Here is a 25,170-nt window from a genome sequence, read left to right as displayed (position 1 = left end):
CAAATACTCCATGCAATAGTAATAAATATGAAGAAATTTTTATCATTCTTGTTGAACAAATACAAAATGTGAATATTTTCAATTAGCTTTCTCCACTGATTAATTGCATTTAAAAACAAATAATGCTTTAATTTTGCTTTCTTACTAGTCAATTCAATTTTAAATACGATTTTTTCTGAAGATAAAAAGAATTAAGAATATATTATAAAAATAAAAGACAGTGATGATTATAAATCAAAAAAAAAAAACTTAAAAATTCTATGTAAGTTTTATACTTAGGAACTCTAATGTAGTGGCCAGGGAAAAATACTTGTTATGATGTACCAATTAATATTGCTAAGTACTAAACTGTGTTTAGAATTAGCCAGCCAAACTGCAAAATTCTGAAGTCTTGTAATAGTCCATTTGGTGATATGAAATTAAAAATTTTTATTATGGAAAATTCCAAAAATACACAAAAGTAGAGAATATAATCAATCCTCAGGTATCCATCATTTAGTTTCAACAAACCATGCAACACTTAAAATGTGAATATATTTTAAAATCTGAAAACAGTTCAAATACTCCATTATATTGAAGAATTTTGTTATATTCAATACCATTTCCTTTGTACTGTCAGAGCTCAGTAATGTGTCCAGAGCCATAAGAAGAGAGCAACTATTCTCAGTGGTAATGTTTTCTTCAATTGCTTTTAAGATTTTGTCCAATAGATCAGCTGTGCTGCTCATTGCCTGTGACTACAAAACACAGAAATTGGTATTTAGTAGGAAAACCTATAAAACGTGTAAGAAATGTAAAGGTCTGGCATAACAGCAGTCCATTCCTCATAACTGGCTGAAGTCAACCACAAATCTTATTTCCTTTGTTAATAGTAATATAATTAGTATATCATTATAATAATAACTATTATTATAATTCCTTTCCTTTGTTAAAAAATCTCTGTGTGAGCACACACATACACACACACACACACACACACACACACACACACACACACACACACACACACATTCTTAAGAACCAAAATAGTCTTCAAAACAGAACCTAGAAACAGGTAATATAAGCTCTTTATTTAAAACCTCTGTTTAGAGAAAATAGGTCCCCAGTAAGACGGAGAATTTTGCATGGACCATAATTGTATTAATGATCAAACATTATCTTTATGACTGGTTTCTAAAATATAGCTTATGCTGATGAGGGCTACTGTTGAGCAGAGTTACACTGCACCTTGCCAGGGCACTCAAATCTGTCCCCTCCTGCCTTCGTTATCCTGAGCCAAAAATCCTGTCCATCACTGCTCTAAATCCGATGCAAACATGCCATCTGCTATGGAATTTATTTAAGTCATACTAATTTAATCAAAGGTAACCTGCATTTTAAAAAACTCTCACATAATTATAACTAGAACAAAAAGATGGGGTATAATTTTAGAGGTAGTACCTGTAAGAGAAGAGCAAAATTTTCACTCTCAATGATCCTGGATAAGTTTTTTATAATGAATGCAATACATTCTTCTTGAAGCCGAGATGCCATAGTCAATGCTACTTCTGTCCACTTCACTCTGGGTAAACTCATGATCAGCCTGTCACTTTCCATCAGAAGAAAAGCAGCATTCTTATCATTCTTATAATTTAAAAAATATTGGTGGAAAATGTTAGATCAGTGTTCATAAAATAACTAAGCAAATCAAATACTTTTGTTCTCTTATGATGTTTTCTACAAAAAAAAAAAAATTCCAGGTACCTGATATTTTTGTGATTTTACCTGAGAGCAAAGTCATAATACAACTACAAAGAAAACCTTACTTCCCTGAGATTTTCTCTACTAATTTAACTTCTGTGCTTATAGATATCAGGCATAACTGCAGAACTACACTGACATACCCTCAATTTTTTTCTGACTATAAAACACGTGTTCTTTATTACAAATTTAGAAAGGCTAAAAATTACTTATAACCCCCAGTGATTTTCTTCCTCCACACTAATTAGGTAAAACTCTTCTTTTAATATTTTATTAATAATGATTCATTTTTGTACCATAGGAAGAAAGATGTTCATAAATACTGATCTCTATGGAAAATGGAGTGACAATTCACAAATACTACATGTTCCAAGGAAAATGAAAAAATGGCAATGTATATATTATTACATCTTGTGCATGTCTGATTTGTAGTTCTTTAAACAGTGCTTGTGAATAGCTGTTTACTGAATAAGTATTTATCTGATAGACTATAGTAGATTGAAAAACATGGTCACAAATTCCCTACAGCTCCATCCCTCAAATGGTAGATTTTATTTCCTCACTCCTTGAATCTAGACTGTCCTTTTCACTTACTTGCACACAGCGGCACTGTGCAAGTTCCAGAGCCTAGATCTCAAGAAGTCACAAGGCATAGAGAAGCTGGATAAGAAAGACTGCATGGAGCTGAAGACACAGCCTCCAAATTAACTACCAGCTGAAAGGACCTCCAAGATTGAGCTCAGGCAAGATCAGAAGAATCATTCAGTCAACCTACAGAATTGTGAGAAATAATAAATTGTAGTTTTAAGCCACTTAGTTTTTGGATTGTTACATAGCAATAGCTAACTGATAAATCTGGAAACGACACATCTTAACATAGGCTGCATGATGTAAACTTTGCACACCTCCTGTATGTTTCAGATCTCAAAGCACTGTATTTTCCCAGATTTCTATAGCTATATCAAATTCTTTATAACGCCATCAGAGAACCTGTCCCTCTCCTTTAGAGCACGTCATTCACTTGTAATTATTCAATCATGAACATAACTATTTGATTAATATCTGTGTCTCTCACTAGGCTGTATGCTTATTGAGCATAAAATCATGTCTGTTTGCCTCACAATTGTATCTCCAGGGCCCAGTATAAAACTGAGTCATAGTAGGCACTTAAATATTTGTTGATCTCTCAGCATCATCAGAGACTGAGGGTCTCTAAGTGAATTCCTAACTAAATTAAATTTAATCCTTGACATCAAAACTTTAAAAATTCACCCATTTACCAAAAATTATTTTAAAATGTATTTATATTTCCCTTGCTTTATTTATTAAAATAAAAAAAATCATACTTTGTTGTAATTCAAGTCTTTTTTTTTTTCAGTATCATCATCCTTTCTTCCTCTGGTGACTTCCTGAGTAACTGCAATCACTAAGAGTTTAAGGCAATAAGTTAGATTTGCTCTGCTATAGGGATTGTTCTGGTTAGTAGAGCCATATGTAGGGTATTGAGATAAATTTGGCAGGTATCTACAAGGTACTTACTACACATGCAATGTTACCTGCCATGATGGTAATATCTTTTTAAAAATCCAGATACACAGAATAATTGTCAACATTCAGCTTGGAAATATTGGAAAACTAAAATATGGACATAAATGATAAGGTGGTATGTGATCTTATTCCATACTGATATGAATATATGACAACATTAAATTTTAGAGTAGTTTGAGGTTCAAAGAAGGAAGAAAGTATACTTCTAGACCAAGCATGTAAAATTTTAATTCAATAGTTAACATATGGTTCTAACTTCAACAGTATATAAAGGGCACAATTAAGAAAAGTCATCTTCGCCTTCCTGTCTCCAAGCTACTTATTTTCTCTCTTCTCAGTCAATATTATTTTTTGTACCTTTTCAGAGTTATTTTATGCATATACAAACAAGAAATATGTGTTAATATTTCCTTTATTTTACTCAAATGGAGGTATTAATATGAACAGTATTCTGTACTTTGCCTTTTTATAAACAGCATATATCTTGAATATTTTTCTTATTAGAATATAAGCTATGTTACTTTTTAATAACTATGTAATAGTCTGTAATATGGATTTAATATGGATTACCATAAATTATTCAACTATGTCTATACTTACAGATATTTACATTGTTTCCAATATTTTGCTATTACAATGTTGTAATGAATGACCTTGTCAATAACATTATTTCACACATATGTTTATGAATCTATAGGATAAATTCCTAGCAATAGAATTGTTTGGTCAATAATACTTGTCTAAGCATGGGTTCTGCTTAATAGCTGAGCCTGACAAACAGGTCTATATAGAGATGACTTATTTTGGGAAATGATCCCAAGAGAATCTGAGGCACTGGGTCAGTGAAGCTAGGAACCTGAAATATGGAAAGCCAATGGGACGGTCTGTTTTCTAGCTCCTTGCTACTCAGTGTGATTCATGGCATCATCACCTAGAGCTTGTCAGAAATACAGAATCACAGGCTCCACCCCTGACTTACTAAATTAGAATCTACATTTAACCAAGATCCTGAAGTGTTTTGTATGCACATTAAGGTTTGAGAAGCACTGATCTAGCATTCAGTAGGGATCCCAGCTCAGTCTTGCTGGGAATTCTCTGAAGAGTAACAAAGGATGTGCTTTGAATGATCTACCCAAGGGACAGAACAGGAAAACATCTAATCATTGGCTACCATCTCTCACAGGTCAAGCTTGTCCCCCTGGGGCTTAACTCCTTTTGACTCCCAGATTAGCACAAGTATCAAAATTGCTGAGCTGTAGGTACCCCAGGTGGAGCAGCATGAAGTCTCAGGCCAGAAAGTGAGAAATATGTGTGATGTGGCTAAAGGAAAGTGCTGTCAGGTGACACCCATGTGCAGCTCACAGCTGGAGTACACACATGAGCCAAGAGGATATAAGGTGGGGCACCAGGAAATCTAAAGCATTGCCAACATATATTCAATGGAGCACTGTTTTTCAAACTGTAGATTCCTCTCCTAGCAACCTAGAGAAATATTTTTCATGGCTTACAATCAGAAGTAGAAAACAAAACAAAAAAAGCACAAAGAGATGGAGGGAGGTAGAGAGAAAGAAAAGAGAAAAATAGAAAATACCAGTATATCACATGCAGTAACTGTACGTATTCTTTTGTGAAACTTCGTGCAGTTCTATATGCATGAATGTACTTATGGGTTACAATGTAAAAGGAACTTCTTACCCTGGGTTGGTCAAAAAAGATTTAAAAATACCACAAAAGTTATGCTAATTTATACCCTTCCCAGGGAGCAATAAAAGTACTTATGTCCACATCCTCATTAACCTAGTACATACATTCTTATTTTTTTCATTCTAAAGGGTAGAAAGTGCCCAAACTGTAATTTTAATGTCCATTTCTCTTAAATAAATGAAGTTGAGGATTTGCTCATCAAATTAAGAGGTGAGTGCATTTTCTTTGTGCACTATCTCATCTAAGACTATGTTTAGCTGTTTTTTTTTTAAGTCACCTCTCTGTATTACAGAATTAGAATCATGAGCATGATATGAACTGTCATTTGTCTTAGCATTTTTTGTTTATGGTCATTTTTACTGTGTAGAAATGTTGCATTTTTTATGTAACCAAGTATTTTTAAGCCTTCTGAATTTTGTATCCCCACTCCCCTGCTACATTTATAAAATAATTTTTACAGAGTTTATTGTAGTGTATCTTAATAGTTTCTTTTTTTTTTTTTTTAAATATTCAAACCTTTGATCCATGTGGAATATATCCTGGTATACCAGGAAGTGAGGTATAGCTTTAACTTAAATTCTTTCCAGGTAGCTTCCTGGTTGTCCCACCACCATATATTGAATAACCACCATGATTCATACTGTTTCGGAATCCTTATGATATTATGTTAATCAAATAGGCCCTCAGCTATCCTTTTGGCCTTAGGACTAACAGCATAATGTACATACAACTTTAGTTTGCCCTAGTGGCCATCCCACACCTATTTTTAACTTTCCGAAATTTAAAAACTTCAGAGTAGGATCATGGGAAGATGGCGGCGTGAATGGTTCAGAGGAAATCTCCTCCCCAGAACATATATATTTATGAAAATACAATAAATACAACTATTCCTAAAAGAGACACCAGTGGATGCAGTACAACAGCCAGGATACATCTACATCTGTGAGAACTCAACATCACACAAACGGGATAAGATATAAGCCGCGGCCAGGCGGGACCCAAACGCTCCCCTACCCCAAAACCCGGCGGGAAGAAAGGAGTCGGAACGGGGAGGGAGTGAAAGCCCAGGACTGCTAAACAACCAGCTCTAGAAATCTGCACCAGGAACGCAGACACAAGGTGCATGGGGTGCTGGATATTAGAGAAATGGAAAAGCAAAACCTGTGGGCAGGTCCCCGCAAATAGCGCCCCTGAGACAAAAGAAAAGCGAGTGCTTTCTGCAAGTGTTAAAGAGACAGGGACCCCATAGCTGGACGAAGTTGTCCTGGCACACATAGCCAGCAGCTGGGAATCCTGGGGAAACTTAGGTGCTCTAAACCCCAGGGAGGCAGTGCAGCTCTGAAGCCCCTCATGGCACTAAGAAGCCTGCCAGTCATTCCTCCAACTGGCGCGTACCCTGACACACCGGCCCAGTAGTGGGAGAGTGGCAGTGCGTGCTGGGGATGGCAGTGCCGGAAGGGACTGGGAGCAGATCCACGCGCCAGTGGTGCCACACGGGACCAGGAGAGGCTTGTGCGAGCCCGCAGCAGCGTGACCGAACAGCCCGGGCGCGGCTCACGCGCACCGGTGGCAGTGAAGCCAGAGGAGCCCAGTAGAGGCCCGCATGGGAGAGCCCTGAGCACACCTGCAGTGGAGACAGAGAGAGCAGGTGCGCTCCCAGCAGCCAACCGGAATCCCAGCCCAATGCACAGCCGCCCGGGCCAGAGCCAAAGGCCACTGCTGTCACACAGCTGCCCGGCAGGGGTGCTGCTAGCATGGAGGAGTGCACCTGGCGTGTCTATCACTCCCCGCAGGGCTCCATGCTGCTCTGATGGAGACCCCACCCACAGCAGCTTAGGGGACTAATCCGGTGGCTGCTCCAGGAGTGCGGGTAACCATCACAGGCAGCGGAGAAGGGCAAGGCATCCAGCAAGCAGGAAAGGACATTCTTCTCCCAGCTGACACACCCACAACCTGCCTACAGCCACCACTATCACCATGAAAAGGCAAAAAAATTTAGTCCAGTCCAAGATAGTTCAAACAACACCTGAGAAAGGATTTGCAGAGGCAGACCTAACCAGTCTTCCTGAAAAAGAATTCAAAATAAAAATCATAAACATGCTGACAGAGCTGCAGAGAAATATGCAAGAGCTAAGGGATGAAGTCCGGAGGAAGATTACAGACGTCCGGCGAGATATTACAGGAGTGAAACAAACTCTGGAAGGATTTATAAGCAGAATGGATGAGATGCAAGAGGCCATTGATGGAACAGAAACCAGAGAACAGGAATGCATAGAAGCTGACGCAGAGAGAGATAAAAGGATATCCAGGAATGAAACAATATTAAGAGAACTGTATGACCAATCCAAAAGGAACAATATCTGCATTACAGGGGTACCAGAGGAAGAAGAGAGATAAAAAGGGATAGAAAGTGTCTTTGAAGAAAAAATTGCTGAGAACTTCCCCAAACTGGGGGAGGAAATAGTTGCTCAGACTACGGAGGCACACAGAACTCCCGAGAAATGGGACCCAAAGAGGACAACACCAAGACACATAATAATTAAAATGGCAAAGATCAAGGACAAGGACAGAGTATTAAAGGCAGCCTGAGAGAGGAAAAAGGTCACCTAGAAAGGAAAACACCTCAGGCATCATCAGACTTCTCAACAGAAACCTTACAGGCCAGAAGAGAATGGCATGATATATTTAATGCAATGAAACAGAAGGGCCTTGAACCAAGAATACTGTATCCAGCACGATTATCATTTAAATATGAAGGAGGGATTAAACAATTCCCAGACAAGCAAAAGTTGACAGAATTTGCCTCCCACAAACCACCTCTACAGGGTATCTTAGAGGGACTGCTCTAGATGGGAGCACTCCTAAAAAGAGCACAGAACAAAATACCCAACATATGAAGAATGGAGGAGGAGGAAAAAGAAGGGAAAGAAATAATCATCAGACTGTGTTTATAACAGCTCAATAAGCGAGTTAAGTCAGACAGTAAGGAAGTAAACAAGCTAACCTTGAACCTTTCGTAACCACAAATCTAAAGCCTGCAATGGCAGTAAGTCATATCTTTCAATAATCACCCTAAATGTAAATGGACTGAATGCACCAATCAAAAGACACAGAGTAATAGAATGGATAAAAAAACAAGACCCATCTATATGCTGCTTACAAGAGACTCACCTCAAACCCAAAGACATGCACAGATTAAAAGTCAAGGGATGGAGAAAGATATTTCATGCAAACAACAGAGAGAAAAAAGCAGGTGTTGCAATACTAGTATCAGACAAAATAGACTTCAAAATAAAGAAAGTAACAAGAGATAAAGAAGGACATTACATAATGATAAAGGGCTCAGTCCAACAAGAGGATATAACCATTATAAACATATATGCACCCAATACAGGAGCACCAATATATGTGAAACAAATACTAACAGAATTAAAGGAGGAAATACAATGCAATGCATTCATTTTGGGAGACTTTAACACACCACTGACTCCAAAGGACAGATCCACCAGACAGAAAATAAGTAAGGACACAGAGGCACTGAACAACACACTAGAACAGATGGACCTAATAGACATCTATAGAACTCTACATCCGAAAGCAACAGGATACACATTCTTCTCAAGTGCACATGGAACATTCTCCAGAATAGACCACATACTAGGCCACAAAAAGAGCCTCAGTAAATTCAAAAAGATTGAAATCCTACCAACCAACTTTTCAGACCACAAAGGTATAAAACTAGAAATAAATTGTACAAAGAAAACAAAAAGGCTCACAAACACATGGAGGCTTAACAACATGTTCCTAAATAATCAATGGATCAACAACCAAATTAAAATGGAGATCCAGCAATATATGGAAACAAATGACAACAACAACACAAAGCCCCAACTTCTGTGGGACGCAGCAAAAGCAGTCTTAAGAGGAAAGTATATAGCAATCCAGGCATATTTAAAGAAGGAAGAACAATCCCAAATGAATAGTATAATGTCACAATTATTAAAATTGGAAAAAGAAGAACAAATGAGGCCTAAGGTCAGCAGAAGGAGGGACATAATAAAGATCAGAGAAGAAATAAATAAAATTGATAAGAAGAAAACAATAGAAAAAAAAATCAATGAAACCAAGAGCTGGTTCTTCGAGAAAATAAACAAAATAGATAAGCCTCTAGCCAGACTTATTAAGAGATAAAGAGAGTCAACACACATCAACAGAATCAGAAACGAGAAAGGAAAAATCACGACGGACCCCACAGAAATACAAAGAATTATTAGTGAATACTATGAAAACCTATATGCTAACAGGCTAGAAAACCTAGGAGAAATGGACAACTTCCTAGAAAAATACAACCTTTCAAGACTGACCCAGAAAGAAACAGAAAATCTAAACAGACCAATTACCAGCAACGAAACTGAATTGGTAATCAAAAAACTACCCAAGAACAAAACCCCCGGTCCAGATGGATTTACCTCAGAATTTTATCAGACATACAGAGAAGACATAATACCCATTCTCCTTAGTTTTCCAAAAAATAGAAGTGGAGGGAATACTCCCAAACTCATTCTATGAAGCCAACATCACCCTAATGCTAAAACCAGGCAAAGACTCCCCCAAAAAAGAAAACTACAGACCAATATCCCTGATGAACGTAGATGCAAAAATACTCAACAAAATATTAGCAAACGGAATTAAAAAATACATCAAGAGGATCATACACCATGACCAAGTGGGATTTATCCCAGGGATGCAAGGATGGTACAACATTCAAAAATCCATCAACATCATCCACCACATCAACAAAAAGAAGGACAAAAATCACATGATCATCTCCATAGATGCTGAAAAAGCATTTGACAAAATTCAACATCCGTTCATAATAAAAACTCTCAACAAAATGGGCATAGAGGGGAAGGAACCCATCCACTGCAAAACTACTAGAACTAATACTGGAATTCAGCAAAGTTGCAGGATACAAAATTAATACACCGAAATCTGTAGCTTTCCTATACACTAACAATGAACTAATAGAAAGAGAAATCAGGAAAAGAATTCCATTCATAATAGCATCAAAAAGAATAAAATACCTAGGAATAAGCCTAACCAAGAAAGTGAAAGACCTATACCCTGAACACTGCAAGACACCCTTAAGAGAAATTAAAGAGGTCACTAACAAATGGAAACTCATCCCATGCTCCTGGCTGGGAAGAATTAATGTCAAAATGGCCATCCTGCCCAAAGCAGTATACAGATTCAATGCAATCCCTGTCAAATTACCAACAGCATTCTTCAATGAACTGGAACAAATAGCTCAAAAATTCATATGGAACCGCCAAAGACCCCGAATAGCCAAAGCAATCCTGACAAGGAAGAATAACGTGGGGGGGATCTCGCTCCCCAACTTCAAGCTCTACTACAAAGCCACAGTAATCAAGACAATTTGGTACTGGCACAAGAACAGAGCCACAGACCAGTGGAACAGAATAGAGACTCCAGACATTAACCCAAACATATACGGCCAATTAATATACGATAAAGGAGCCATGGACATACAATGGGGAAATGACAGTCTCTTCAACAGATGGTGCTGGCAAAACTGGACAGCTACATGTAAGAGAATGAAACTGGATCACTGTCTAACCCCATACACAAAAGTAAATTTGAAATGGATCAAAGACCTGAATGTAAGTCATGAAACCATAAAACTCTTAGAAAAAAACATAGGCAAAAATCTCATGGAAATAAACATGAGTGACTTCTTCATGAACATATCTCCCCAGGCAAGGGAAACAAAGGCAAAAATGAACAAGTGGGACTATATCAAGCTAAAAAGCTTCTGTACAGCAAAGGACACCATCAATAGAACAATAAGGTATCCTACAGTATGGCAGAATATATTCATAAATGACAGATCCGATAAAGGATTGACATCCGAAATATATAAAGAGCTAACACACCTCAACAAACAAAAAGCAAATAATACAATTAAAAAATGGGCAGAGGAGCTGAATAGACAGTTCTCTAAAGAAGAAATCCAGATGGGCAACAGGCACATGAAAAGATGCTCCACATCGCTTGTCATCAGAGAAATGCAAATTAAAACCACAATGAGATAACACCTCACACCAGTAAGGATCACCATCATCAAAAAGACAAACAACAACAAATGTTGGCGAGGGTGTAGACAAAGGGGAACCCTCCTACACTGCTGGTGGGACTGTAAATTAGTTCAACCACTGTGGAAAGCAGTATGGAGGTTCCTCAGAATGCTCAAAATAGAAATACCATTTGACCCAGGAATTCCACTTCTAGGAATTTACCCTAAGAATGCAGCACTCCAGTTTGAAAAAAGACATATACACCCCTATATTTATCACAGCACTATTTACAGTAGCCAAGAAATGGAAACAACTTAAGTGTCCATCAGTAGATGAATGGATAAAGAAGATGTGGTACATATACACAATGGAATATTACTCAGCCATAAGGAAAAACAGATCCTACCATTCACAACAACATGGATGGAGCTAGAGGGTATTATGCTCAGTGATATAAGCCAGGCGGAGAAAGACAAGTACCAAATGATTTCACCCATATGTGGAGTATAAGAACAAAGGAAAACTGAAGGAACAAAACAGCAGCAGAATCACAGAACCCAAGAATGGACTAATAGTTACCAAAGGGAAAGGGACTGGGGAGGATGGGTGGGAAGGGAGGGATAGGGGCGGGAAAAAGGAAAGAGGGCATTACTATTAGCATGTATAGTGCGTGGGGGACACGGGGAGGGCTGTGCAACACAGAGAAGACAAGTAGTGATCTTACAGCATCTTACTACACAGATGGACAGTGACTGTGAAGGGGTATGTGGGGGGGACTTGGTGAAGGGGAGAACCTAGTAAACATAATGTTCTTTCTGTAATTGTAGATCAATGATACCAAAAAAAAAAATTTCATAATTTTTTTAAGGGCTTAAACAGTAAAACAAAAATTTAATCATATTTTGAAATAGTTATTACATTTTATACTCCTAACTTTTCTAACATCTTTTTCTCTTCTACTCACTTCCCCACCCTGCTCGCTTCCTTCCAAAAACAGTGGTTTTCGTAGGAGGCAGCAGCCACATCTTACTTAACTGCTGCAAGGTGACCAAAAAAGAAAAACTTTAAAATCTCTCACATTAAAATAAAAACAAATAAATAAATTCTCCAAATATAGTTCAATGCAGCAATTTCTTATCTCCCCTGGCATATGACAGAGTTGGGCATGTCACTGATGGAGTAATGTGCCTGCCACGGCACATATGATTGAACTGAATTAGAACTAAAGAAGATGTAAGAAGACCACTTGCTCTTTCTTTCATTTCACTGGATAATGTGTTTCAAATTTTGATTTGAAAAAAATTAAAATATCCTATTTTATATCAAAGTTAAATATATTGTATTTGTATGATAAAATATGAATACATTTAATTAATGTTTCTTAAAACTGGAATACCCACAAAGACAAAATTTCAAATTTTCATTATAATCACCATGATGCCAACAGGTTATTGATCAAACTGGGTATATGGTTGTTTTGTTGTTCACATTTCTGTCTTGAACAGAAAAAAGCAAGCATTCACCAGAACTATAAATTCAAAAAAACAAGCATTCACAGCTATAATATCAAAATAAAATATTGCAGGAGAGAGAAAGGTGTACTATGAAGGGCTTATTCTACAATTAAACTCACATACTTACCTTTTGTTAAAAAAAAGAAACAAAAAACTAAACAAGATAAATCAGTTCTGGCTTTAGCTTCTCTGTGGACTTATCTTTTCTCATTCCAGTTACAGAAGAATATTGGAATTGCCCAGTGTCCAGGTCTGTGGTCACATTTTAAAAGTCTGACAGAAATGTGCTAATGTAGCTTCTTTACTTTGAAATTTTCCTCTATCTTCAGGTTCATTTCAAATTACTTCTCTTATCCCTCTAATCAGAATCACTTTTTTAACCTCTCTGATCCCATGTTTACACCTGAATTATAAATTATACTTATTCATTCATTTGTTTACCTATTTGACAATATATACTGAGTACCTAATATATGCTAGGCACTGCTCTAAGGCTAGGACTGCAAAGGTAAGTATGGCCAAAATGGAACTTAATATTAGTACTCATCATAGTCCAACTTGTACTTACTTTACTTAGTTATCTAATGCCTATTCTTCCATAATCTGTGAGTTCCTTTAAATCAAGGCCCACACTTGAATAAAGCTCTCACCTCTCTGATTAGCTTTTCTAATACATGAAATGGATATAGTAGTACCTGTCTAACAAAAATTTAAAAAAATAAAAAGTATTTTTTGAACTGTAAAGGTCTAAAAAAACCCTTAGATTATTATAATAATAATAATAATAATAATAATAGTAATAGTAAATGTTGTTTCCACTTCTACTCTACTGAACTGAATTACAGCTGGGCCAACTGTTTGCCTTCATAAACAGGAAACAACTACTCAATGACCAAGGAAACTAATGCAAATGGTATGCAACAAAACTACAAAGTTCTTCATTAGCATAAATTAGATTTATTTTTTGCACTGGTATTTCACCAGCTGTAGGCTTACACTTATTTTCCCAGATTTAGATACATCTTCTTTGTAACCCAATCTGCCTTATCATTCAGGGTTCAATCAGAGAAACAGGACCACTAGGAGGTATTCATATACATATAATTTGTTACAGGGATTTGACCTTTCTCAATTCTGGGAGCTGGTTGAACAATCTTTATATATGATGATGTAGTTTGAAATCCACAGGGAAGGCAGTTGAGAAGGGAAAATGGATATAAAGAGCAGGAGAGTAAGGACTCAAGAGCACAAACTATAATCCACAAGGATGGACTCATTTCAGTTCTCACTGCCTCCAACCTGGATGAAATGGGTGTCCTTCAAGAAATGCTGGTGCCCTTCATCATGTTGCTAAACACATCCATGACCCAGGGGTAAGGGAAGCCAAAAGAGGATACAAGGCAAGGTGGAGCAGGTAGAGCCTGGTGCCTGTTTCATGTCAACAAAGTAAACGAGTAACAAGCAACATGTTATAAGCTAAAAGCACCTGCCCCAAACTTCCTAAGTTAAAAAAAAAGGCTGCTGCTTAACTTCCACCCTTCAAATATCACACCAAATTCTCTCTCTGGCCATTCCACCTGGAAATATACAAAGAAGGAACTTCTGGGGGGCATAGTTCATCCTTGCCAAGCTGACATGTTACAAAGACACTACAGTCTACACCTTGTCAACCTGCACCCATACACAACTTTTAAAACATCCATGGAGACAATCACAAAGTCAAGCTTCTGTCTAACATGACGTAACTATCTCTTATACAACAAATAGGCTAAGCCTTTCCTTAAAAGAGGATACTAAGTCTCTTGTTTTGTCTTTGGGTGATGTTCATTTTTCTTCAAACTGATTCATATTCCTCCTTGGTAGCCTGTAACTTAAATACTAAGATATAAACTTAACCATTATTAACATGTCTTATGTTAGATGATAGGGGAACAAGGCAGTAGAAAAAAATAAAGAATACTTGGTTAATATATATATATAACATATTAATATAAAAAGGGAAATGAATATATTTATATAATAACTACCATAATGCTCACTTCTGTACTTGATCACTTGGTCATACCTTGTATTTGTAACTACCTCTTTCTACTACCATTCCATATTTCCTTTGCCCTCAGCAAATACTTAATACTCTTTGTAGTTCTCTATCTGGTAGGGTGTCCCAAGCTTTCATTTCTGAAAAATCTGGGCTGTTATCAGTGCTGCTTAAATTGGGCTGTTAGTTTTACATTAGTTTTAATCATATGACATGGGAGTACTGCATTCTAGACGTATTGATTATTACCCACTTTACATGGCACCAACCCAATCTCCCCTTGATAGCCAAGCCCAATCTATTAATAGTTTGCCTATTGATTTACAAAGTGGCAGGGAAGAGAGTCTCAACGTCCAGTTCAATAGAATCGCTGTGGTCCCAGACGGAAGCATTCTTCTCTTTAGAACTAAGACCTCTAGATCAGTAGAGACTAAAGTCACAGGGCAAAGGCAGTAAAAACTTTGCTAGTGGATCAGGAGGAGTAATTATATGTGGAGCTGCTCCCATTTCCTAGTTTCTGGACCCATGAATCCTAGTTATGGGAGAAACAGTACCATAAATCAAAAACTAATCTAGGACATTTACAGCCTCCTGGAGGGCATGCCCCAACCCTATAAGGCACTGCTGCCTAGTTGGTGCTGTGAGTATTCAAAAGGCCATTCCTTCATTCTTCTGTCAAGCCAGCTGCTTCAGGATGATAGAAAAAGTAAGACCACTGAAATCATGAGCAGTCAGAAGTGATGCTATGTGGAATACCATGGTGGTGCAAAAGGCTTTCTTTAAGCTCATGAAGAATGGTTTTAGCAGAAATACTAGTAGCAAGGAAGGCAAATCCATAGGCACAGCAAATGTCTATTCCACTGAGAACATGGCACTGCCTCCATAATAAAGAGGTCCAATGTAATTAACCAGGTTAGATGGCTGGTCCTTTTGAGGAATGTTGCCATAGAGAAGTTTGTTATACCCAAATCCACTTAGTGAGTAGAAGGCCATGTTGCTGAGCCAATGTATAATTTCCACTCCTGGTACCATGCCCCTCTTGTTCACAGACTACTATCTGGTTCTGCTTCTCTGACTGAACCCTGACTAATGAATTTGGTACAGAGGTTCTTAAGAATAGGTTATCTGAATTGATTCTGGGTTCTCTGGAATTGGTTCTCTCATTTTGCTTTTATAATATAAGTATACATTTACATTTGAAACATTAAAAGTATCTATATAAAATTGAATAAACTTTTTGATGTCAAACACAAACAAGGGTATTCGGGTTATACTTACTAAGGACTGAAGCAGCATATTAAGACAACTTTTCTGAATCTCAGGAGGTATATTTGCAAAGCTTCTCTCAGACCAAAACCTTGCAAAATGCTTTACAATCCACCTGTTAAAAATTTAAAAATCCCAAGTTAGAGAAATAAAAATATTTTTCATTATAATATTCAATAATATTTGTGTTTTCAATGATATAAGCTGTATATGTTTTGACTAAGTTTTATAGTTAATTTTGTGAGTTCTATAATGGACTTGATTATGTTCCCTTCTTTGTAAACATACATTTAAAATCCACTCTGAATTATGTGCACAGATTAACATAAATAACCATGGTTCAGTTAAAATGAAATTGATCCCAAACAGCTTGAGCAATACATAAATCAATACTTCTCAACTGTTGCAATGAGTTAAACATTAAACTATGTAACACTGTTTCCAAGAAAACAGGCCAAGTCTAATATTTCCCAGAAAATTAGGAGAATAGAAGAACAAAATCCCTAAATTAATAGTATTCACAACACTTCAGATCACTTACTTCATGCAGTCAGCAAAAAGACTTTCCACTCCAACTGAATGAGCAATAATCAGACATTCTAGTACAGACACCAACCTTCTGGGAATAGGCTAAAATTGATAGAAAACACTACATTTATCCTTTCTCAACTTACAAAGGCTAAAAGTATTTGGTTCATAAAGATCTTATTTATATCCAAAATAAATATATGTAATTCAAGAGTCTCTTATTCTTTTAAAATCAAATATCATTAATAAACTTCAGTTTTATATAATAGCATTTGAGCTCTTTAACTGCCAGAATGCACAGTTTGAATTCTAATTTCACCTAGCTTAAAGTTTTTTAAGTAAAAGTGTTATAATAATTTCTAGTACATCACATTGACATACAACCATATGGTTTAATTTGCTTCCTAAAGTATAAATATAACTTTAAGTACATGGCAATGGGGGGCGGGTTGTCCTACACTAATCTCAGATAAAATAACAGAATTTAATTAGATCATAATTATATAACTTTTGAAAAGCACATATACATAAGTAATGAACTCAAACCACAAATAAATAAAATGTAGATGCAATTAGTGAAAATACCTCACTGCTCTTAATGCTACATATTGCCTGTGCTGCTATTTTCCATTTTGGACTATGTTCTTATGCACATCTATTGCCTGTTAGGATAAACAGAGTTCAACTTCCCTCTGTACACATTCATTAGTTGTGATTTGGGGTTTTAGTAAAGACCAGCAATCAGCCAATTTGTATATATAGTCTAAATGTGTACTTCTAAAGATCCCTTGCTCTCAAGAGAAGAGCAAAGCTTCTCTACAGGTGCCTCCGGCATAGTCCTTATGGTCAGTGATTTACAACTTTTTAAATTATGAATTGCTATTAACTTGTTTTTCTAATATCCTTCTCCTAGAAATGTTATATCGGTATTTAAGAAATTGAATGTAAAATTTTGCTTAGCATATTAACAATTTAGTTATTCCCTTTGAGATAATTGGAGGTATTCTAAGTTGTCCTAAAATCAGAAATGGGTATCACTATATAGATTATACAGTGATAATTCTATCAAGTCAAAAAATTGGTTTCTTGATCCACTTCAGATGAGAGTATCAAAACTAGTGTAAGGGGAGACACTACCGGTATATGCTTATTTGATAACCTAAAAGCACCCAGAAGTCTGAAAAACTGTAAAACTACACACAAGAATTAAACAGTTCAGCAGTCTGATTTTATTTAGGAATAACGAGCTTTATACAACACAAGGTCCACTAACTGATGCATAATTTAGAAATAGTTTCCACTAAGAAATTATTAAAATATAAAATAACTCGCTACTTAAAGCAGAGACTGGTAAACCATAGTTTGTCAGCTAAATCTAGCCCACCATTGCTTTTGTAAATGAAGTTTTATTGGGACACTACTATGCTCTTCCATTTATATATTGTCTATATGTTGCTTTTACTCTACAACAGCTGAGTTGAATAGTTATGATACAGATCATATGGACTACAAAGCCTAGAATATTTATTACCTGGCCTTTTACAACAGAAGTTTACTGGCCTCTTGGCTTAAAGGATTGACTCTCAGAATTTTACAGATATGGAAATGCTGATTCCTAAGTGTTTTTGTAATAGATGACTGACCTTTTGTCATTTTCAAAACTTGCTTGTAGAATTTGGGAAGACATATACTTAAATCATTGCCAAAAATATATTTTTTAATTGATAGTAAAAAACATATAATGTTTATTATAAATCCTATAAATGAAGTCCAAAAATTTTAACCATGTACAAGGCAAGATTGTGAAGTTGATGAAATGACTGAAGCTTGCTTACCAGGAGTCCAATTACCTACCACATTATACCCAAATCTGTGTTACTGTGGAATCTATTATTATAGGTCTACTATATTTAAGTCTGCCAAGAAACTGCACAGTTGAGATCTAGAAATTAGATCCATTTTCCATTGTTTTAATGGTAACCCGTTAATTATGGCAGTGGATTATTAAAAGTAAAATAAAAGAAGCTTCATATAAACTATAAGTAATCAACAACATACTAAAAGAGGCAATGATCCAAAGACTATCCCTAAAATGATTATTTAAAAAATATTAGATGCAATTGGTTTATTGGGGTATCTTGGTTCAGAGGAGATACTAACCAACTTTTTTTCCCAACTAGTGCTGTCAGCCAGGCTGTGTCAAATTCTCCTTTTTCCTATCCTCTAATTATATTATAGGCACATTCCAGTACTTTTTGGTTACTTTTGGTATTGAAATTTAGTATGTCCTGTTTAAACACCTTTCTCACATCTGACTTAAATCTTTTCCTCCCCAGTCACTGACTACATTTATAGTTGGGGAGATCTGGAATAGGGAGTAGAGCACGGTCTTGTCTCCGGCTCCTCCATTTTTTGGGTCTAACTCCTGCGGCAGAGGGCTTTGGATGGCTATGGTCATCTTATGTAACTAACCAGAGAGAGTATGGTAGTAGGCAGAAGTCCTTCACTTTGCACTAATTCAGATTTTGGTGACCTTTGCTGATGTGGTGGTTCTTTTAGGTGAAGAATGAACTTCACCCTAGCTTCTTGGTGGATAAATATTCCTTTTGTTGTTCATGATGCACAATGCCTCCCTATGTGGGATACTCCTAAGAGGGAAATTTATAGGAATATAGGACTACTTCAAGAAGCAAGAAACATTTCAAATAAGCAATCTAGCCTGACACCAAAAGGAACTAGAAAAAGAACAAACAAAGCCCAAAGTTAGTAGAAAAAAGGAAATAAAATCAGAGTGGAAATAAATGAAATAGAGACTAAAAAAAAATACAAATGATCAATGAAACTAAGAGCTGGTTCTTGGAAAAATAAACAAAATTGATAAACTTTTAACTAGACTCAAAAAAAAAGGAAGACAGGACTCAAAATAAATAAAATTAGAAATTAAAGAGAAAACTGACACCACAGAAATACAAATGATTATGAGAGCATTTAGAGAGTATTATGAAAAATGTTATGCCAACAAATAGGACAATTTAGAAAAAATGGATAAATTCCTAAAAACATACAATCTTCCAAAACTGAACCAGGAAGAAACAGAAAATTTAAAATACCAATTACCAGTAATGAAATTGAATTGGTAATAACTGAATTCTACCAAATATTTAAAGAGAGTTGGTAACTTATGTCCTTTCAATTAACCCCATACCTAGATTTTATTTTACTTAAAATGATCTGAATTAATTTGTCTTTTGCAAGCACACTATGTGAGTTATTTCTCAACTGGAGTTACTTTTAGTTAAACTGACTCAATATTTTTAAGATTTAAAGCATTATTTACCATCAGAGATAAAAATCTAGTAGGTAATAATGGGTGGCTTTAAGCACTGGGTAAAAGAATTCTGTGACTCAATAATTACCTTCTGAAAGAAATTACAGTAATCTCTTCTTAAAACATAGATTGCTACTTCTTTTAATCCTTCTAGTCCATACATATCAGCCATATTGAGTATCTGACTAAAATAAAAATAGATATACTGTTAATTCTTCAATTTAAAAACCAAGGCATAATACATAGTAATTTCCTGATAATACATAGACTGTTTAGAAAGAATAATCTGAATTATCTTAATTCTAACTTTCTGCCTTTTATGGATTATAAAAAGGACATAGGTTGAAAAAGTTGAAAGCATTGTCACATGATTTGATTAGTGGAGAAAAACAAATAAATCTGGAGATGTTTCAATCAAATTCCTCTCATATTCTCAGTGACATATACAGCAAAGTCCAGGAAACTGCTTCAAAGGCTGTAAAAATTTTACAACTCTTTTGTAACAAATTTGTATAATAAAAATTCAGAAGGGGGCAAATTAACTGATGCTTATCAGATTGAAAATGCCAACAAATGAACCTAAAATTAGAGACAGCATCCAAACACAGAGGGTTTCTGTTGCCTCTTCCATTTGACAAGTGTTTTTGAGCACTCACACATACTTTAGGTACTCAAGAAACTAAACTTTGAGAGCATGATAAAATTTCATATATTTTATAGGGGAGAAATCTTCAACAGTTAATCCCTGAGACTAATGATACTTTCTCAAAATCCAAAATTATGATTTCTTCAAGTTTATTTATTCAGTTTGTAACTCAAGGAACCAATGATTTTTAAAACTAAGAGACCATCTTTCATTTGTGTGATGCTGGAATAGCAATAAAGGAAGATGGCAACGTAGATTCCACTTTCCAGTAGGATTTCAGCAGCTTACATGGCATTTCACTGTAGAGCACTTAAGAGTCACATCATTGTTGGTCTTTAGGATGCCTATGTTTTTAAATTAATTTTAAGGTTTTTCATTTTCCTTTTGTTGTTTAAAAGAGATATACTAAAATTAAAATATGAGTAGTAAAATAATTGTTCCAAATTTGATAAAGGTTCAACTTTTTAATTAAAGCCTATTATTTATTTTCCAAAACAAACATAAGGTTTTTCTGATATAATTTAAGTCTAATAAAGACTTTTCTTAATCTTATCACTGTGAATCGCTAGATCATATTTTCTTCTAAATATATTAACATTTAGATATTCCCAAAATACACACAAGATATGGCCAATAGACAATGAAAGTGAAGCTTCTACTTCATTGCTACTTTGAAACACAGCTCAACAAAAAAGCCACAAAATATTAATACTTTGTATTTAAAATTATTAAAAAGCAATACATACCCAACGTTTGCTTTGTCTGGAAAGTCCAAAGTTCCTCCGTATATAAAATGCATCATAATATCCATTTCTACATGGTTAATACTGAAAAATAAAAGTAAATTCAAATCCAGAAAGAATTCGGATTTAACTGATATCAATGATACATTCTATTTTTCCATAAACTTTTAGCCAAGATAAGTCTTAGTCTTACTTTTATCTGAAGAATATATTTTTCAGATAACACCCATGCAGGTATGCTATTAATTTAAAATGAGGTATAACTGCAACTATGGATTTTCATGTAAGTTTTTAAATGTTTTATCAAATCACTGATTACGTGCTGAACATCTTCTGTAATAGACTTTTAGAATCAGAAAGGACCTTAGAGGTCATAGTCCAACCTCAGGCTCATTAAGAAATTCTTTCCTTGCATCTTTGACAAATGGCCTCTGGTCTTGCTTGAGGCCTGAGATGGACAACATTCACTAGAAAGATTCCTATTATGCTGTACATATTCCTTACTTTGTAATGCCTGTCTGACAGCTCTAGTTTGGCCAGCGTCTTCATTATACTGATAGTAAAGATAGGGCCTAAGTGGTCTGGAGGGATACCTTATGCCCCATACCACTGGATTTCAAACTCTGAATTTATGGCCTCCTTCCTCCTCCCTGCCACTCCCAATACCCCAAATCCAGCCTTCTTTCTGTTATTTCTGTTTTGTTCATAGCACTGTTACTGGACTTCTTGCATCTTGTGCTACCCTCTATCGCTGTACCAAGGGGAGTGAAATATCTGGTTCATTGACAACTACCACTGGTCATTGGTCAGGAGGAACTTGAAATGAGAGTTAATTTCTTTTCTCATTTTTTCTCTGTTTAACAAGGGGGGAAGAGGTGATGGGGAAGAAGTACATCTGCTAGCAAAATTCAGACTTTCTCTCAGGTGGGGCTGGACTTAGGGGACATGGTCAGCTTTGGCTCTCTCATTAAAGCACATTTTACTGCTTCAGTAGCTTTTATCAGTAATAAAGGAAATATTTTATTTCATCTGCTGATTCTTTTGTCTTATTCTGAACGGGAAAAAAAGCACATTATTTATTGGGTCTTCCTCAAACTCTAATAGCTCCTAAAGTATCTAGATAATAAACCAGAGACTGAGGTTCATCCTGACCCTCTCTCTCATATCCCATCATTTATGCCTTTAAAGATGTCTTGAATTCAGCATCTGCTGTCTACTTCCCCTCACTGCTCTGATTTGGCCTTTCATTTTCTCTCATCTGTACTATGACTGTATCCTCTCATGCAGGTTTCCTGTCTAAAATAATCTCCTTGCATCCTGTTACCCACACTGTATTAGAGTGGCTTTGTCAAAATGTAAATCTGATATAGTTCTCCACTTTGAAAACCCTTCAACAATTCTCCATAGATCATTGAGAAAAAAAGTACAAATTCCTTACCTTGGTGTATAATGTTCTTATAACATCTGACCCCTGGTTCTCCCTTTCTGGTAGCTGTTCCAAGAAAAGTAAACTACTCATTTCCTAAACCTGAACTACTTATTATTCCTTAGCATATACTGTTCACTCTGTTTAAAATGCTCTCCCCCTCTCTACTTATATCATCTTTCACACGTAAGACATTTGGCTCTTTTTCTCTGATTGCTCTTTCATGCCCAAGGCAAAAAATAAAAAATCTGAATATTAAATATATTAATGACTAACATCTGTTGAGCACTTACTATGAGCTAGTCACTAACCTAATAAGCATTTTGAAAACCCTTAGCTCATTTAATCATAACTCAATAGTAGATACTATTATTAGTCTCATTTTATAGGTGAGAAAACTGAAATTAAGTAACTTGCCCAAGGTCAAATGGTTAGTGATCTACGGGAATTTAAATCCAGGCAGACTGACTCTAAAGCTTGAGCTCTTAAGCAATATGTTATATATACTTCCATTGTCACATTTATAAAACTGACTTGTAATATATTTGTTTACATATTTGTTTCCCCTATTGACCGAGTTCTATGAGGGCAGGGCTTATATCTAATTTATCAGTGCATCTCTAGGAGCAGCAGCAGGTCAGCATTGATTCAACAGCCCCAAGATAAGAAGAACCTTCTTCCCCCACAAAATACTGGGGCTCTGCAATGGAATCAGGATGGTGACTGTGCTACAAGACTCCCCCAGTTTGTTAAGCATAGTATCTAATATCTGCTAAAGGAACAAAAAGCGGAAGGAAAAAAGAGTAAGTGTAGTCTCACAGGGTAGGACCCAGAAAGGTGTTTGCTTTAATTCTATGGCCGTAAATAAAGTATTTTCAATAAATGTTTTGATGAAAATTTGATGAATGGTTTACTATGGACTTACCGAATCTTCCCAAACTTTACTGGCCCCTACTATGGATAAGTACTGGTTTCTGCTGATTCAAAACTCTACATCTTTAATACTTAGAAAAAAAGTCAAATCTCTAAATATTCTCATTTATATACTATATACTATATACATACTACATTCTACATATGGATATGACAAGATTTGATCTCAGAATAATTATGCCATGTTATCTGAAGTCTGATAATCTATAACACTGTATAATTACTAGAACATATACTATTCCACGTACTTTTCCTCAAAATTTCAAGAGCTGTTCTTATCAGTGTTAATGAGAATTGGCCATTTATATTGAAAGAACATTTTAAGGCTTGACATATTTAAGTAAATGTAATAATGACTAAATAAAAACAAGAGAATGTTTATGAAAATAAATAGCAAAATTTAGACATTGGAGCTTATATATCAATACATATATGAGAGCTATAAAAACAGCAAGAAACCATTTTCCTGCTGTCTTGGCAGATGTTTCACTAAACTGCATTCTCATTATTGTGTTGTTAAGTTATTTGTATTTTTACTAAGTGTTTATGAAGACATGGTCAACTGACCTAGAAAAACAACAAATTACTTCAAAGCCCACAGTGTAAACAGAGAGATTTAAAGCACTACTCCCAGTTAAATGTAATCAGAATAAAAGCTTTTAGGAAATGAAAACATTACATATACTCAGATTTAGGAAAAAAACCTGAGCTCTAAGATCAGAGACTGAACATGTACCTAATCTATTAAAATCTCTGTGCTTTATTGAGTGCTTTCTAAAGTTTCAGGTTCCTATGTATGTGAGCTAAGGTAATAGACTCATTCATTAATTCATTCACATTCAGTATTTATTGAATGACAAGCTGTATTCTAGACCCCGAGGACACAAGCTTACATTCTACAGAAAGGACATAATCAATAAATATATAGATGATCATTTTAATAATGAAAAGTGCCATAAAGACAACAGAATAGTTTAACATAAAAGAGAGTAACTAGAGAGTTGGATTGTAGCTAGTCTAGGTGGGGTAGTCTGGGAAAAGCCCAGGACCCAGATCATACTGGGTATTCAAAGTTATGGTAAAGATTTGGGTTTAATTCTAACTGTGATGAGAAGGCACTGAAGGATTTTAGTCAGAAGAAAACTATGCTCTGACTTACAATTCGGAAGATCATCCTGAAGGTTCAGAGCAATCCCAGCAATCTCCCAAAGGAGATGAGAAAATCCAAATTTATGCTCCAAAGCCCCAAGCCACCAATGCAAACCTTTTAGTTATATAAAATGAAAGCATGTGGGGTTTCTTTACAGAAATACTGGCTGTGTGTAAACAACTTATCTGATAAGGGGTTAACATCCAAAATGTATAAAGAGCTCATATGTCTCAAGACCCAAAAAACAAATAACCCTATTAAAAAATGGGTGGAGGATCTGAACAGACACTGCTCCAATGAAGAAACAAAGATGGCCAACAGGCATATGAAAAGATGCTCCACATCGCTAATTATCAGGGAAATGCAAATTAAAACTACAATGAGATATCACCTCACACCAGTTAGCATGGCCAACATCCAAAAGACAAGAAACAACAAATGCTGGTGAGGATGAGGAGAAAGGTGAACCCTCCTACACTGCTGGTGGGAATGTAAATTAGTTCAACCATTG

General features: G+C 35.8%; 1 protein-coding gene across 6 annotated transcripts in view; it reads right to left on the bottom strand.

The window, feature by feature from the left end:
- Positions 1–25,170, bottom strand: part of BTBD8 (BTB domain containing 8) — a 110,795-nt gene that overhangs the window by 14,535 nt on the left and 71,090 nt on the right. For 5 of the 6 annotated variants that reach the window (XM_036906560.2, XM_036906561.2, XM_036906562.2 and 2 more), the window contains 6 exons: positions 21,154–21,234; positions 19,850–19,946; positions 16,447–16,535; positions 15,918–16,020; positions 1,441–1,623; positions 600–737 (listed from right to left, as the gene is read on the bottom strand). In XM_036906560.2, the coding sequence (XP_036762455.2) occupies positions 600–737; positions 1,441–1,623; positions 15,918–16,020; positions 16,447–16,535; positions 19,850–19,946; positions 21,154–21,234 (691 nt within the window). Of the gene's footprint in view, positions 1–599; positions 738–1,440; positions 1,624–12,520; positions 12,582–15,917; positions 16,021–16,446; positions 16,536–19,849; positions 19,947–21,153; positions 21,235–25,170 lie in introns of those variants that run through there. The other variant, XM_036906567.2, reaches the window with a different exon arrangement.

Source organism: Manis pentadactyla, chromosome 4 (assembly GCF_030020395.1).
Source record: "Manis pentadactyla isolate mManPen7 chromosome 4, mManPen7.hap1, whole genome shotgun sequence".
Taxonomy (NCBI): Eukaryota; Metazoa; Chordata; class Mammalia; order Pholidota; family Manidae; genus Manis; species Manis pentadactyla.
The sequence above is the reverse complement of the archived record's forward strand: the minus strand, read 5'-3'. Positions and strand labels throughout refer to the sequence as shown.